The 17,035-nt window shown below is 27.6% G+C and overlaps 1 protein-coding gene across 1 annotated transcript; it reads left to right on the forward strand.

Moving 5' to 3' along the window:
- Positions 1-5,773: 5,773 nt before the first annotated feature.
- Positions 5,774-11,932, forward strand: LOC105131869 (11-beta-hydroxysteroid dehydrogenase-like 4A). The gene is made up of 13 exons (XM_011035048.1): positions 5,774-6,019; positions 6,169-6,361; positions 7,205-7,290; positions 7,437-7,568; positions 7,669-7,797; positions 10,047-10,059; positions 10,291-10,410; positions 10,558-10,782; positions 10,890-10,972; positions 11,166-11,199; positions 11,350-11,432; positions 11,522-11,650; positions 11,729-11,932. The coding sequence occupies exons 1-13, from the start codon at positions 5,837-5,839 to the stop codon at positions 11,930-11,932; spliced, it is 1,614 nt and encodes a 537-aa protein (XP_011033350.1). The 5' UTR covers positions 5,774-5,836.
- Positions 11,933-17,035: the final 5,103 nt, after the last annotated feature.

Raw genomic sequence — 17,035 nt, forward strand, 5'->3', positions numbered from 1 at the left:
GCTTTTAGTTTTTTAAATTTTAATAAGGAGCTTTTATTTTTTAAAATTTTAATAAGGCATGTCGTCTATCCTTGAAGAGTTCAGAAAAATAACACGTTGCTTAGAAAACCTAGAATTAAGCCACTATAAAGGTAAAAAAGATGGGGTTTTTTGTTTTTTTACCTAAAATTCTATTTTAAAGATATTTTAAACCTAAAATACCTAGAGACCTTGTTAAACTAATTTATGGCCACCAAAAAGTCAACAAACCATCCTAAAACCCAAAATCCATTTGAAAACAAAAAATTCTTTTCGAGCTCAGATTTATTATTTTAGGTATTTTTAAAATGAAAAACACATAAATATAACCTCCTCATTCTTCTTGAGCTTAGATTTATTGCATGGAAGCTTTTCAAGTTTTTTTTTTTATTTCTTCCTTCCTCTTCTAATTCTTATTTTTTTTTATTTTAATTAAGTTCTAAAATTAGATTTTTTTTCTTCTCAATTTAATCCTCCTTCAATTTCTTATTGTTTTAGATTTGTACCTATTCTATAGATTTATATATTTTTTAAGATAGTTTTAAATTTAATTTCCTCTTCATTTTAACCCTTTATTTTTTTTACTTTCAAATTTGATGTTATTTGTTAACTATAAATCTTAATGAATATGTTAAATTAAAAAATTTTAAAAACTTCAATTGTGATCTAAAATATTTTGTAAAATGGATTGGGATTAGAAAAATATTTTAGCATCTTAGCACCATTTATTTTTTAATATTTAGTTAAATAAAAAATAATTTTTAAAAAATCAAGTTATTAAACTTTATGAAGTTAATAACCAGGTTTACAAATTTAGCAAGGTAACTTGATTTGTCTCGATTTATTAGTTTGGCATTGTACTTTTTTTTTTAATCAAGCTTGATTTTGGTCATTTATTTTTTTACCATATGGTTAAAAAAATGTTTTTGAACAATAAATCATGTTATTGAACCTCAAAAATCCATGCACCTATTAGATTTTTAGTTTTGTTAGGTTTAACTTTTATTTTTTAAAATAATTTTTTATTTTATTTTTTTATATTGAGTTATTTGAAAATTGAGTTTCATAATTTCTTTCATTTTATTTTTACTAAGTTTTCACAGTTTATATATATATATATATTGTTCTATGGTTGATGCCTTCATACTCAATTTAATTTGAAATTTAGCTAAGAAAATAATGTTTCCATATAGAAATAATAGATTTTTTAATTGTTTTATCCATAATTTTTGTTTTTTTTAAAGATTTTTTCCTTGTATTTTCTTTATATTTAACATATGTTAATTTTTTTCAATATTTTACTATAGCAATGGCAAATCCATAATTTTTGTTTTTTTAAAAGATTTTTTCCTTGTATTTTCTTTATATTTAACATATTTATCACTTTACACTTGATTACAAATTTATAACTATTTTTTTGTTCTCATCTTTTTGTTTTTGTTTTTTTTTATTTTTTTAAATTATTTTTTTATACTTGAAATATTTATCACTCTACACTTAAATTATTTACATTATTTTTGTGTAATTTTTACTTTATATATTTTTTAAACTTATTAGTAGTAGTAAATCTAAAAGGTACGGGGATTTTATTGTGCGTAATGCATTGTAGATCCTTTTTATTTATGTAGCTCTTGTTGTACCAGATTATAAGTTAATTTTGGCTAATTTGTGGTGAGATTAAAAGAAAAAAATAAATAAATAAAAGCGGGAAATATGGATGCTTGTTGAGAACTCTAGGATGAAAAACCAAATTTATCCTTGAAAGCAAAACCAATAAATGTTGCTTTAGGGGCTAATTCTGTAATTTCACAACGGTCAATTTGTTTTGACCAGCAACAACTTTTCATTTTATGATACATAATAAAATGACCCTTATGCCCTTATTTTCAAAAATTAGAATTAAAAAAAAAAGAATTAAATTAATGTCTCAATGATACCTTTATCCAAAACGATATCAATTAATTTAACCTTTACTGTCATTAAACCTATTAAAGTGTGTAATGTCATGAAGACGAATTCGATTTATTTTACCCACTTAGTATTTTACGTGATCATTAAACTATCTTTTGTTTCTACTTTGGATTAATATTCCACTCTCGATCGTCGGGTTTTGCTCTCCCAACTTTCCAGAGCTTATTTATTGAAGCCACCGGTTCCCATATTGTTTTGGAACGACGGCGACGATGTACTTGTAATTTTTTATGCACATTTTACGACCCACAGCTTGATGTACTTGTAATTTTTTATGCACATTTTTGGGTAACTTAAAAGGACTGATATTTATTGATCGTTGAAAGACTGTGATGTAAGTTTGTTAGTTTATTGATCGTTGAAAAGACTGTGATGTTTATGTTAGCTGGGCAGTAGAAGGTCGTTGCCAGCAACCCACGACGGAAAATAACTATATATAAACTTTAGGGTAGTTCAATTGGTTAATTATTCAGATTTTAGATTTATTTTTTAATAATTATTAATTTAAATCTTCTCAGATTACTGAAAATATATATAATTATTAATTTTAAAAATCAAAAAATATATATAATAATTATAGATTTGTAAGCATGCGAGAATGCATATGTATACTTTTGCATGGAAAATTAACTACAGTATCTTATGTGATTTATATTTTGCTGGTGAATGAAATATATTTATAATTTGTGAAATGATATTGTAAAAAGTACTGAGAATTGAACAACTTATTAAAAATAAAATTCATTCTAATTTTAGCATTGAAAAAGCTGGGTCATGACACATAATTTTTAGTTTTTTCTACAAAAGAAACAATTATTTAGATTTTTTTATTTTTATTTTCTTTACATTTGATATATTTATCATGGTATATTTATAACCATTTTTTTTGTCTCATCTTTTTTTTTTTAGTTTTTTTTACTTTCTTTTAAAAAAATATTATTTTTTATTTTTTATACTTGAAATATTAACTTATCACTCTACACTTTACTCATTTACACCATTCTTTTGTAGTTTTTTCTTTAGATTTGTTTTAAAAAAATTATTATTACATGAAAATATAAAAGTTAGGGGGAATCCATTGTGCAACATACAATATGGATCCCCTCACAAAACATACAATGTGGATGCACTGTTGACAATGTTTTTCTCATTCATTTTATTTACATAACTTTTATTGCACCAATTTATAAATGAATTTAGGGGAGTGTGGGATTAAAGAAAAGTGACTAAAATAAATAAATAAATACAAAAGTAAGAAGAATGAATGTCTTTTGAGAACTTTACAATGAAAAACTAATTTTGTCCTCGAAAACAAAACTAATAAATGATGCTTTTGAGGTTGAGGTTTGTTTGTTTTACATTTTAAAAATATTTTTAAAAAATTAAAATATTTTTATTTGTTTTAAATTAATTTTTTTTAATATTTTCATATTATTTTAATATACTAATATTAAAAATAATTTTTTTAAAATAAAAAATTATTTTAATATATTTCCAATAAAAAAAATATTTTAAAAAGCAATCACTATCATATTCTTAAATATCCTCCAATTCTATAATTAATTCATTATGTTCCATTTATCATTCAAGAATTTAAAAGGTGCAATAATAATATCTTTTTATTTTATGAAGTATTGTAAAATGACGCTTATCCTTTTATTTTCAAAAATTAAAATTAAAAAAAAAAAGAATTAAAATGATACCTTTATCTAAAACGATATCAATTAATTTAACCTTCGCTGTCATTAAACCTATTAAAGTGTGTAATGTCATTGAGACGAATTCGATTTATGTTATCCAGTTAGTATTTTACGTGATCATTAAACTATCGTTTGTTTCTACTTTGGATTAATATTCCACTCTCGATCGTCGGGTTTTGCTCTCCCAACTTTCCAGAGCTTATTTATTGAAGCCACCGGTTCCCATATTGTTTTGGAACGACGGCGACGATGTACTTGTAATTTTTTATGCACATTTTTGGGTAACTTAAAAGGACTGATATTTATTGATCGTTGAAAGACTGTGATGTAAGTTTGTTAGTTTATTGATCGTTGAAAAGACTGTGATGTTTATGTTAGCTGGGCAGTAGAAGGTCGTTGCCAGCAACCCACGACGGAAAATAACTATATATAAACTTTAGGGTAGTTCAATTGGTTAATTATTCAGATTTTAGATTTATTTTTTAATAATTATTAATTTAAATCTTCTCAGATTACTGAAAATATATATAATTATTAATTTTAAAAATCAAAAAATATATATAATAATTATAGATTTGTAAGCATGCGAGAATGCATATGTATACTTTTGCATGGAAAATTAACTACAGTATCTTATGTGATTTATATTTTGCTGGTGAATGAAATATATTTATAATTTGTGAAATGATATTGTAAAAAGTACTGAGAATTTAACAACTTATTAAAAATAAAATTCATTCTAATTTTAGCATTGAAAAAGCTGGGTCATGACACATAATTTTTAGTTTTTTCTACAAAAAAAACAATTGTTTATATTTTTTTCTTTTTATTTTCTTTACATTTGATATATTTATCATGGCCTATTTATAATCATTTTTTTATCTCATCTTTTTTTTAGTTTTTTTACTTTCTTTAAAAAAATATTATTTTTTATTTTTTATACTTGAAATATTAACTTATCACTCTACACTTTACTCATTTACACCATTCTTTTGTAGTTTTTTCTTTAGATTTGTTTTAAAAAAATTATTATTACATGAAAATATAAAAGTTAGGGGGAATCCATTGTGCAACATACAATATGGATCCCCTCACAAAACATACAATGTGGATGCACTGTTGACAATGTTTTTCTCATTCATTTTATTTACATAACTTTTATTGCACCAATTTATAAATGAATTTAGGGGAGTGTGGGATTAAAGAAAAGTGACTAAAATAAATAAATAAATAAATATAAAAATAAAAAGAATGAATGTCTTTTGAGAACTTTACGATGAAAAACTAATTAATGCTTTTGGGGTTGAGATTTGTTTGTTTTTACATTTTAAAAATATTTTTTAAAAATTAGAATATTTTTAAAAAATTAAAATATTTTTTTTGTTTTAAATTAAATTTTTTTGATGTTTTCATATTATTTTGATATACTAATGTCAAAAATAAATTTTTAAAATAAAAAAATTATTTTAATACATTTCTAATAAAAACTATTTTAAAAAATAACCGTTATTATATTCTTAAATATCCTCTAATTCTATAATTAATTCATTATGTTCCATTTATCATTCAAGAATTTAAAGGGTGCAATAAATACAATAACATCTTTTTATTTTAATTTTATGAAGTATTGTAAAATAACCCTTATCCTCTTATTTTCAAAAATTAAAATTAAAAAAAAAAGAATTAAAATGATACCTTTATCTAAAACGATATCAATTAATTTAACCTTCGCTGTCATTAAACCTATTAAAGTGTGTAATGTCATTGAGACGAATTCGATTTATATTACCCAGTTAGTATTTTACGTGATCATTAAACTATCGTTTGTTTCTACTTTGGATTTATATTCCACTCTCAATCATCGGGTTTTGCTCTCTCTTAATTATTCGTCGAAGCCAGCAGTTCCCATATTGTTTTGGAACGACAACGACCCCCATTTTGATATACTTGCAATTTTTGTCGCCCATTTTTGGGTAACTTAAAAGGACTGATATTTATTGATCGTTGAAAGGCTGTGATTCTTGTTTGTTAGTTTATTGATCGTTGAAAGACTGTGATGTGTATGTTAGTTGGGCAGTAATAACTACATATAATGAGATTCCCCCTCCTCTCTCTTGCGTAAACAAAGCACTCATAGCCTGACAGCCATGATCCTGATGCACAGAGCGTTGAATATTGTGTTTCCTCTTGCAATGCTCATTTTACTCCTGATAATTCTACCACCTTATCTTGTGTTCAAGTTGCTGAGCTACATTAAAAGATCCATATTCAGTGAAAATGTGGCCGGAAAAGTTGTTCTCATCACTGGAGCATCTTCCGGCATTGGTGAGGTCTGTATCAATCTCAACGCATTTAGAGTTTGAGGGTTTTTTTCCTTTTTTGCCTCTACTTGATATACATACATACATACATATACATATATATATATATATGGTATTAATAATGGTGTTATTGTTTTTGTCTATGGCCTCAAATTAAGGATCTTGCTTACGAATATGCTGTAAGAGGAGCTAGATTGGCCCTTGTTGCAAGAAGAGAAGACCGTCTTAGAGCAGTAGCTGATAAAGCCCGTAATCTGGGTTCGCCAAATGTTTTTCATGTCCGTGCGGACGTTTCTAAGGTTGAAGACTGCAAACGAATCATTGATGAGACGTTGAACCACTTTGGCCACCGTAAGTCGACTACGTGCATATATCACTTGCAAATACTTTAGATGACATATTAAAGTTCCAGTTAATTTCCAGCAAATGCTTTATGATATCTAAAAACTGTCAAAAAAAAAATGGTAAGATAAAAATGTATTAACTAAATATACAATAACAAAAACGATTTGCGTAAATATTTTCTACTCTTAAGATATTAGAAGGGTAAACTTGTGGTTTTATAAATTAATTTTATATGCCACGCATAATTAGAAAAACATATATTTTGTTCAGAATAATGAGGAAAGGACTTAGTAAAGATCTAATTAAATATTAATGATAGGATAGGTACAATTATACATGCAAAGACTAACTTGAAATATATATATATCTTGTTCGGAGTAAGGAGCATTTTTGACATTAAAATATGTACGTGTAGGTTATATTCGGAGTAAGGAGCATTTTTTACATTAAAATATGTACGTGTAGGTTATATTACTTTTTTTTTTTTTGTAAGATTTTATTAGAAAATTGATGGAAATACATGTAGAGAAGACTACTTTACTTGGAGATTGAATATCTTAAGAAAAATAAAATCTAATTATATTACTATAGATAGAGTCATTTATCAAAAAAACAAAGTAATATGGTTTTTTTCTTTAGTTATGAAAATTAAATATATCTAGCACTAATTGGTACAAGGAATGCTTGTTTTGTTACATCTAAGTATCTCTGGTATGACTATCCCGTTCTAGAAATTTACTTTGTGTCTTGGCATCAAAACAAGGCATCAGACATTAATTTGTTGGCGAAGACGATAATTAATTTTGTTAGTTTTGATATCGCTCATGGCTTCTGGGTTCTGCACTGCAGTTGATCATTTGGTTAATAACGCTGGGATTTCTCAAGCTGAGTATTTCGAAGATTGCACTGAAGTCTCTGATTTGACTCATATTATGGTATGAATCATCATCAACATGCCAGCACCCTTGGAAAACTGGATTTCTTATTGGTTCTAGACTTCTATCAAAACACTATATTATCAATAAAAATATTTAATAATAAATTAACAATATAACACCACACTCTCCTTCTGCTCTGATAGGATGTAAATTTCTGGGGCTCAGCATTTTGCTCGCGTTTTGCCATTCCACATCTAAAGAGAAGCAAAGGGAAAATTGTTGTGATATCATCGGTAGCTCCTTGGTCACGAACACCAAAATTAAGCGTCTACAATGTATGTAAAATCCCAATTAGTAGTACTTGCTTTCCTTGATCAATTTCCCGTCTCTTTATTTGCTTTTCTGATTTTTAGTGTTTATCCTTGGCGACTTCAGGCAAGTAAGGCGGCTTTAATAAGCTTTTATGACACCTTGAGGGTTGAGATCGGTTCCCATATTGGTATAACAATCGTGATGCCTGGGTTGATCGATACAGAAATGACCTCACCTTCTTCACTAGCCAAGGTAAACAATCCAATAAATTAACTAATTTTTGATACGTACGTAAGTGTTAGTGCTCGTAATTTAATTGAATATTAATAATGAGTTTTCCTTTGTTTTCTATTGTGTCAGATGAACAATTGAATGTTTATATATATATATAATAATTGAAATTTTATATAACAGCTAGTGTTAAAAAAAATTAGCCAACTAGAAAAAAAAATGTTTGTGTGCATAAAACGAAAGAAAAAAAAAGAGCTTTATACCGAACTGAAAAACCAAGGAAAATAACTCTCAAAATTTTAATTTGTGTATTTGTATATAGATCCCGGCCTGAACATTTAGTGCTTCAGCGGGGGCCAAAAATCGAATCAAAATTTAAAACGATAGCTATATTGCAAGCCTGAAACGGCAAGATGGTCTTGTTGGATATCACTCCACAATTAAAGTGTTATAAATTATTAAATTGAACTCGATTTCCAGCACCTCTTTTCCTTATATAAAAATTATAAGAAATTTACTATATATTTGGAACCCACAAACTAAGAGAACGAACAGTCAAAAGAAAAATCAATGGCCTTTTACATTCTTCTTGCTAAGTTCTGATTGTTATTAATAATACAAAACCTTTTATGTTCTTGTTGTTATTGTTTGATTATTATTGTTGTTGTTAAACTTGTTGCCATTAGACAGTGTTGTTTTTTAAGGAAACATGAGATAATTATGTTTTTTTATGTTTGTTAGTTCATTCAAAAAATTATTTGAGGTTTTATATTTAATTTTTTTTGTTAATTGGTCCATATACGTTCTTTAAAAATGATCAATTGAGTATATTGTTTCCAAAAATATCATCTCAAGAGAATTTTTAAAATATGATTCATCCATTTATACAAGCAGCTCAAGAAATTATATTTCTCAAAAATATATATTTTAAATTATACAATAGCAGATTCAGCCAATTATTGTATATAAAGTTATAAATTTGGGCGTGTACATAATCTATCTTGCATCTAGCATATTCGTTGTTGAGTTTTATTATCTTTTTGAAGGAAGGGTTATTTTTATAATATTATTTTTCATATTTAATTTACTAGTTTTAGTGAATTTATTTTCTTTCTATTTTTTTTTCCATCTTGGGTTTCATGCCAACACTTTCAAAAAATCAAACATGTTATATCTATTTGTATTTGTATTAAATTTGGTATTTATTTTTTTATTGCTATTTATTTTACTTTTAATACTTTTTTTAAGTTGATTTTCTTTCAATTTTATCCTTTGATATTTTATTTTATTTTTTATATCTAATTTGATCTTATTTTTTATTGTTATTTTCCTTTATCTTTTTCTTGATTTATCTTATTTTTTTTATCTAGTCCCTTATTATTTTTTTCATTTTATTTTTATACCAAATATGAATCTTATTGTTTTGATTAATATTTGTTTTGTTTTTAATTTTTTGATGAATATAAATTTTGCTTCATTATTTTTTAATGTTTTTCTTCTTTGAGGTAACTCGTTCATTTAACTCAGATCATGAGTTTTGAAAATTAATTTGGTTTAAATTTAGTCTTTAAAATTTTTTTAAAAACATTTTGTTCCTCGGCATTAGATTATTGGGCCTATATTTTTTTTATTTTTTTTTTTTAAGTTGGGTTACACCGATCTCGTATTTCAGGTTGCGGGTTAATCAAGTTAACTCGGGTTGACTTAGATTTTTTTCAATGTTTTTTAAATTAATTTTTTTTAATCTTATCTTTTATCATTTAGTTTGCCTAAAAGTTTACCACTATTTTTTTATTCAATTTTTTTTATGCAGGCTTATTCCAATCTCATCAATTTAATTTATTGACTCGGGTCATATTTTTTTATTTTTTTTACATAATGTTTTTCAAATAATCCTTCAATCTTTGCTTTGCTGGTAATTAAGCTACGAGTTTTTTTTTTCTTTTTTTTTTATGAGATTATCTCATTCTTATTTAATATTTGCTTTGTTATCAAATAAAATCATTGAAATCTTTTAAGAATATTTAGAAGTATACTTTTTGTAATATTGAAAAACATTTATTTTTTTATTAGTCATTTTTATTTTTTTATTGTTGTTTTTTTTATAATATTTATCTAAATAAAAATATTATCCGCATCATTCACACATATACTTTTTATTATATTTATGGAACATTATATATTATGAATGGTAGCAACGTCACTAAAAAAAAAAAAAAGATGAATAAATTTACGACCGCACATGTACTAAATTTAAATGTCTATATGAGGCTGCCAAGGCTGGTATTTTTATCGAGTTTTGATTCCGAAGCCAGATCGTGCTAGCCGGCAATCACATTCAGCCAACTAGATAAGCCAAAACTTCAACTAATTAATTGTTTCCAAGTTCCCCAAGAGAGGCATAAAAACTCGATTTCCTATCTCATTTCAATTTTCAACGGAACATGGCAATGACCTCGATTCACAAATTGTTGAATGTAGTGTTTCCTCTTATGATAATCATTTCAATCCTAGTTATCATACCGCCATACCTTGTGTTCAAGTTGCTAAGTTACATAAAAAGATCTATGTTCACTGAAAATGTGGCTGGAAAAGTTGTGCTCATCACTGGAGCATCTTCTGGCATTGGTGAGGTCTGTATCAGTCTCTATTTTTTCCCCTTTTTGATAGATTCGCATGTGTACTGAATAGAACACCCCCACTGGGCTCATGATTTTCTAAGATAAATTTTAATATGACTCGATGAGCAACATCTACTGCTATATCTGATATTGATAATATTTCTATTGTATTGTATGTGGAAAAAAACAATGGGTCTTGCATACGAGTATGCTAGACGAGGAGCTAGATTAGCCCTTGTTGCAAGAAGAGAAGACCGTCTTAGAGAAGTCGCCGATAAAGCCCATGAGCTGGGTTCACCGGAGGCTGTTGTCATCCGCGCTGATGTTGCCAAGGTTGAGGATTGCAAACGAATTGTAGATGAGGCAGTGAACCACTTCGGTCACCGTAAGTATCCAAGCAAAGAATGGTTTCTCGGACGTTGTTATCTGCCAATTATGCCTGATAATTCTTTTAAGCTGTAACATGTCATGGTCTTTTTTCTTCTTTAACAGTGGATCATTTGGTTAGTAACGCCGGGATTTTGCGGGCTGAGTTGTTCGAAAATTGCAAGCTGTCTGATTTCGCTCCTATCTTGGTAACTTTAGCATGAATAAATTTTATTACTTGGAGTCAATATTAACACAACCTTAGGGTATTTCTGTACCCAAAATCCAACAGATCCCTACATCATATAATATTCAAATGGGACTTCTCCAGAGAAAACGGTAACGAGGGAAGCAAGAAAAATTTCATGTGAATTTTTTTTTTCTATGATGAAATTCCCCCAGGGAATTTGTTTAAGTTTACAGAGTGTGTCTGGGAGTAAGAATGCATTAATTTTTAGTTCTAAGCCTGTCCAAATGATAGTTTTTTTAAACTATTATCATAAAAATAACAACATTCAATTTCCATCCTTGTCTCAAGATGTCAATTTCTTGGGGGCAACATATTGCGCTCGCTTTGCTATTCCAGTCCTGAGGAAAAGCAGAGGGAAGATTGTTGCGATTACATCAGTGGCAGCTTGGGTACCAACTCCAAGGGCAACCTTCTACAATGTATGCATATCCCTAGCTAGTTTATGCAATTCTAATGACCAGTTTCTCATTTCCGATCACTAACGATGGATCAATTGCAATGACTTCAGGCAAGCAAGGCAGCCTTGGTAAGCTTTTATGAGACACTCAGAGTTGAATGCGATTCCCATATTGGTATAACAATAGTGCTTCCAGGATTGATCGAGTCAGAAATGACTGTGCCTGATTCACTGTCAAAGGTAGGCCATTAGCCAAGTAAATAACAAGAATATTCACCATTTTTAGGAAGTTCACTACTGACTGTGATCTATATATAGTTTCAAGCCAAGTTTCTCCCACCGATTGAGTCAACAAGACAATGTGCCGAAGCAATTGTGCATAGCGCTTGCCGTGGTGACATGTACTTGACAGAGCCATCTTGGTCGAGTTCTCTTTTCATGCTCAAGCTGCTATGTCCTGAATTATTTGACTGGTTTTATCGTTGGAATTTTATGAGTGGATCTAAGATTGATCAGCTGTAAACAATGAAAACCTGAAACAACCATCTTCTGAAAATTGACGAGCCAAGTGCACTGTGATGTTTTGTATCTTGTCTTTTTAAGCTCGAAGAAAATTTTCCTAGCTTTCGAGGGCAATATTAGATGCTGTTACAAGATTATATAATAAAGTTAGAAAATTAAAGTGTTCTTCAAGAAATTATTAGTGTTGATCCCACCATAATAATTAAGAGATTAGATGATAATCTCCGGCAAGTAACGAGGGAGGCAGCTGGCTAATTAATTAAATTGTTATGGGTTGAGTAAATTAATGGCCCGTGACTGGCTGATTAATTAAATTGTAATACCACGTGGCAGCAACCCTTTGCATCTGGGCCATGCCAGCAAATCAAACTTAAATTCAAGAAGGTACCTCGATTTTTAATCATAAGACATTGTCTTGGTTATTATTATTATTATTATTATTGAATACAGATCCAACTTAAATTAAGCCACTTCATTTGGGATTTTATCCATTGAAGTTCAATGATGAATTTACAAACTTTAAATGGGCATGCAGAAATCTACTTTTTAAAGTTTTCATATATTATATTTCACTCGTCTTTGTTTTTACTATATTAGATTTGATTCTTTGACGTTGTTGTTCCACGAATGTTCTTTTCGTTTTACAATTTTCCTATTACAGAACAAGAAGTCACAATGAAGTGAAATCGCAATTGAAGGCATTAATCCAACTTAAATTAAGCCACTTCATTTGGGATTTTATCCATTGAAGTTCAATGATGAATTTTCAAGCTTTAAATGGGCATGCAGAAATCTACTTTTTAAAGTTTTCATATATTATATTTCACTCGTCTTTGTTTTTACTATATTAGATTTGATTCTTTGACGTTGTTGTTCCACGAATGTTCTTTTCGTTTTACAATTTTCCTATTACAGAACAAGAAGTCACAATGAAGTGAATTCGCAATTGAAGGCATTACAGTATTAGATGTTGTTAGAAAATCACAGATCAATAAATTAATTTCTCAAAAGTAAATTGTTTTTAGAGAAATTATGAGATATGTTCAGTGTACGTGTGGATCTTATCACTGGATCTCACCATTACAAGAAATCTAAATCTTCTCTTGGAATATTGTACACCAAGAGAGGTCACTATGTACTACAAAAGTAATTCAGAATGGTTTTTTTTCTTTTATACTTCAGTTTTTTCTTAATGTTTTTACCAATTAATTTTTTTATTTATCCTTTAACATTACAATAATTTGAGTTTGGGTTTTTCGTGGATTGTTTTGCATGCCTAATCACAAGATTTTGAAAAAAATATCTCATTGCTTGGTTGATGTTTAATTTAGAAAAATAGATCTTAATTATATTAGCTTAGAGAAATTAAAATTTGGGAATTGAATTTGAAGCTTTACCAAGTATCAAGCCCCTTAGATTTTCTTCCATTAAGGACTAAGTTGAACGAGCAGGTAAAACTTCAAGCAATTCTTTTTCGGTTACCCAACTTCTTCTTTTTTTAATTTGATCCTTCCAAGTTTATTTTTTTAAATTTAAATTTCGTCCTTTTTTTATTTAGGTCATTTTATAAAATTATTTAGGTCAGTTTATACATGTTTGTTGATGGCTGGGAATGTGATAGACGTGGGTCTACAACTATGCTTGGCTTTGGTCCAGTGTACGTGGCTGACGAGGGGGGAAAGCTAAGGCATGTTGTCGTTGTGGGGGGAAGAGTGATAGTGGCTCTCCCTTGTAGGTTGTGGTTTAAAAGATGAGAAATGATGGCAGTCGCTTTCGGGTGTAGATGATGGCTTACGAAATGGTAAAATGATGGCAATTTTGATAGTAGGGGTAACTGGGTTTCAGTATTGAGTTGCTTGGAGAGGGAAAGAGGCTGGTATGTAGATATGGTAGGATGGTTATAGAGTTGGTGCGGTGGCTAGGTTTTGGGTTTGTGGTTTTGGTGGCTAGGGTTTAGGTGTGGAAGAAGGTGAGCAATGTTTTTTTCTAGCCTCTTGTCCCCTTTTTTTGTTCAAGACAAGGAAAAGGTTGTCTCCATTTCAAGTCTCTGTAAATAAGAGCAGTTGACTAAGACTTGCAATTGAGAGAGAGAGAGAGAGAGATTTGGCCTGGATTGTTCTAGGATAAACAAAATATTATGATATTTTCGTTATTTGGAGTCAACAGGGGCACTTTAGCTATTAAATTGTTAAACTAATTTATGGCCACCAAAAAGTCAACAAACCATCCTAAAACCCAAAATCCATTTGAAAATAAAAAATTCTTTTCGAGCTCAGATTTATTATTTTAGGTATTTTTAAAATGAAAAACACATAAATATAACCTCCTCATTCTTCTTGAGCTTAGATTTATTGCATGGAAGCTTTTCAAGTTTTTTTTTTGATTTCTTCCTTCCTCTTCTAATTCTTATTTTTTTTATTTTAATTAAGTTCTAAAATTAGATTTTTTTTCTTCTCAATTTAATCCTCCTTCAATTTCTTATTGTTTTAGATTTGTACCTATTCTATAGATTTATATATTTTTTAAGATAGTTTTAAATTTAATTTCCTCTTCATTTTAACCCTTTATTTTTTTTACTTTCAAATTTGATGTTATTTGTTAACTATAAATCTTAATGAATATGTTAAATTAAAAAATTTTAAAAACTTCAATTGTGATCTAAAATATTTTGTAAAATGGATTGGGATTAGAAAAATATTTTAGCATCTTAGCACCATTTATTTTTTAATATTTAGTTAAATAAAAAATAATTTTTAAAAAATCAAGTTATTAAACTTTATGAAGTTAATAACCAGGTTTACAAATTTAGCAAGGTAACTTGATTTGTCTCGATTTATTAGTTTGGCATTGTACTTTTTTTTTTTAATGAAGCTTGATTTTGGTCATTTATTTTTTTACCATATGGTTAAAAAAATGTTTTTGAACAATAAATCATGTTATTGAACCTCAAAAATCCATGCACCTATTAGATTTTTAGTTTTGTTAGGTTTAACTTTTATTTTTTAAAATAATTTTTTATTTTATTTTTTTATATTGAGTTATTTGAAAATTGAGTTTCATAATTTCTTTCATTTTATTTTTACTAAGTTTTCACAGTTTATATATATATATATATTGTTCTATGGTTGATGCCTTCATACTCAATTTAATTTGAAATTTAGCTAAGAAAATAATGTTTCCATATAGAAATAATAGATTTTTTAATTGTTTTATCCATAATTTTTGTTTTTTTTAAAGATTTTTTCCTTGTATTTTCTTTATATTTAACATATTTATCACTTTACACTTGATTACAAATTTATAACTATTTTTTTGTTCTCATCTTTTTGTTTTTGTTTTTTTTTATTTTTTTAAATTATTTTTTTATACTTGAAATATTTATCACTCTACACTTAAATTATTTACATTATTTTTGTGTAATTTTTACTTTATATATTTTTTAAACTTATTAGTAGTAGTAAATCTAAAAGGTACGGGGATTTTATTGTGCGTAATGCATTGTAGATCCTTTTTATTTATGTAGCTCTTGTTGTACCAGATTATAAGTTAATTTTGGCTAATTTGTGGTGAGATTAAAAGAAAAAAATAAATAAATAAAAGCGGGAAATATGGATGCTTGTTGAGAACTCTAGGATGAAAAACCAAATTTATCCTTGAAAGCAAAACCAATAAATGTTGCTTTAGGGGCTAATTCTGTAATTTCACAACGGTCAATTTGTTTTGAGCAGTAACAACTTTTCATTTTATGATACATAATAAAATGACCCTTATGCCCTTATTTTCAAAAATTAGAATTAAAAAAAAAAAGAATTAAATTAATATCTCAATGATACCTTTATCCAAAACGATATCAATTAATTTAACCTTTACTGTCATTAAACCTATTAAAGTGTGTAATGTCATGAAGACGAATTCGATTTATTTTACCCACTTAGTATTTTACGTGATCATTAAACTATCTTTTGTTTCTACTTTGGATTAATATTCCACTCTCGATCGTCGGGTTTTGCTCTCCCAACTTTCCAGAGCTTATTTATTGAAGCCACCGGTTCCCATATTGTTTTGGAACGACGACGACCCACAGCTTGATGTACTTGTAATTTTTTATGCACATTTTTGGGTAACTTAAAAGGACTGATATTTATTGATCGTTGAAAGACTGTGATGTAAGTTTGTTAGTTTATTGATCGTTGAAAAGACTGTGATGTTTATGTTAGCTGGGCAGTAGAAGGTCGTTGCCAGCAACCCACGACGGAAAATAACTATATATAAACTTTAGGGTAGTTCAATTGGTTAATTATTCAGATTTTAGATTTATTTTTTAATAATTATTAATTTAAATCTTCTCAGATTACTGAAAATATATATAATTATTAATTTTAAAAATCAAAAAATATATATAATAATTATAGATTTGTAAGCATGCGAGAATGCATATGTATACTTTTGCATGGAAAATTAACTACAGTATCTTATGTGATTTATATTTTGCTGGTGAATGAAATATATTTATAATTTGTGAAATGATATTGTAAAAAGTACTGAGAATTTAACAACTTATTAAAAATAAAATTCATTCTAATTTTAGCATTGAAAAAGCTGGGTCATGACACATAATTTTTAGTTTTTTCTACAAAAGAAACAATTATTTAGATTTTTTTATTTTTATTTTCTTTACATTTGATATATTTATCATGGTATATTTATAACCATTTTTTTTGTCTCATCTTTTTTTTTTTAGTTTTTTTTACTTTCTTTTAAAAAAATATTATTTTTTATTTTTTATACTTGAAATATTAACTTATCACTCTACACTTTACTCATTTACACCATTCTTTTGTAGTTTTTTCTTTAGATTTGTTTTAAAAAAATTATTATTACATGAAAATATAAAAGTTAGGGGGAATCCATTGTGCAACATACAATATGGATCCCCTCACAAAACATACAATGTGGATGCACTGTTGACAATGTTTTTCTCATTCATTTTATTTACATAACTTTTATTGCACCAATTTATAAATGAATTTAGGGGAGTGTGGGATTAAAGAAAAGTGACTAAAATAAATAAATAAATACAAAAGTAAGAAGAATGAATGTCTT

Source organism: Populus euphratica, unplaced genomic scaffold (genome assembly GCF_000495115.2).
Source record: "Populus euphratica unplaced genomic scaffold, PopEup_1.0 scaffold101.1, whole genome shotgun sequence".
Taxonomy (NCBI): Eukaryota; Viridiplantae; Streptophyta; class Magnoliopsida; order Malpighiales; family Salicaceae; genus Populus; species Populus euphratica.

What these genes read in the sequence shown, in the direction of transcription:
- LOC105131869 (XM_011035048.1), top strand. Translation starts at nt 5,837, where the DNA reads ATGATCCTGATGCACAGAGCGTTGAATATTGTGTTTCCTCTTGCAATG. An exon ending in CAAAATTAAGCGTCTACAAT is followed by an intron (nt 7,569 to 7,668) that starts GTATGTAAAATC and finishes TGGCGACTTCAG; the next exon opens with GCAAGTAAGGCGGCTTTAAT. An exon ending in CTGATTTCGCTCCTATCTTG is followed by an intron (nt 10,973 to 11,165) that starts GTAACTTTAGCA and finishes AAATTCCCCCAG; the next exon opens with GGAATTTGTTTAAGTTTACA.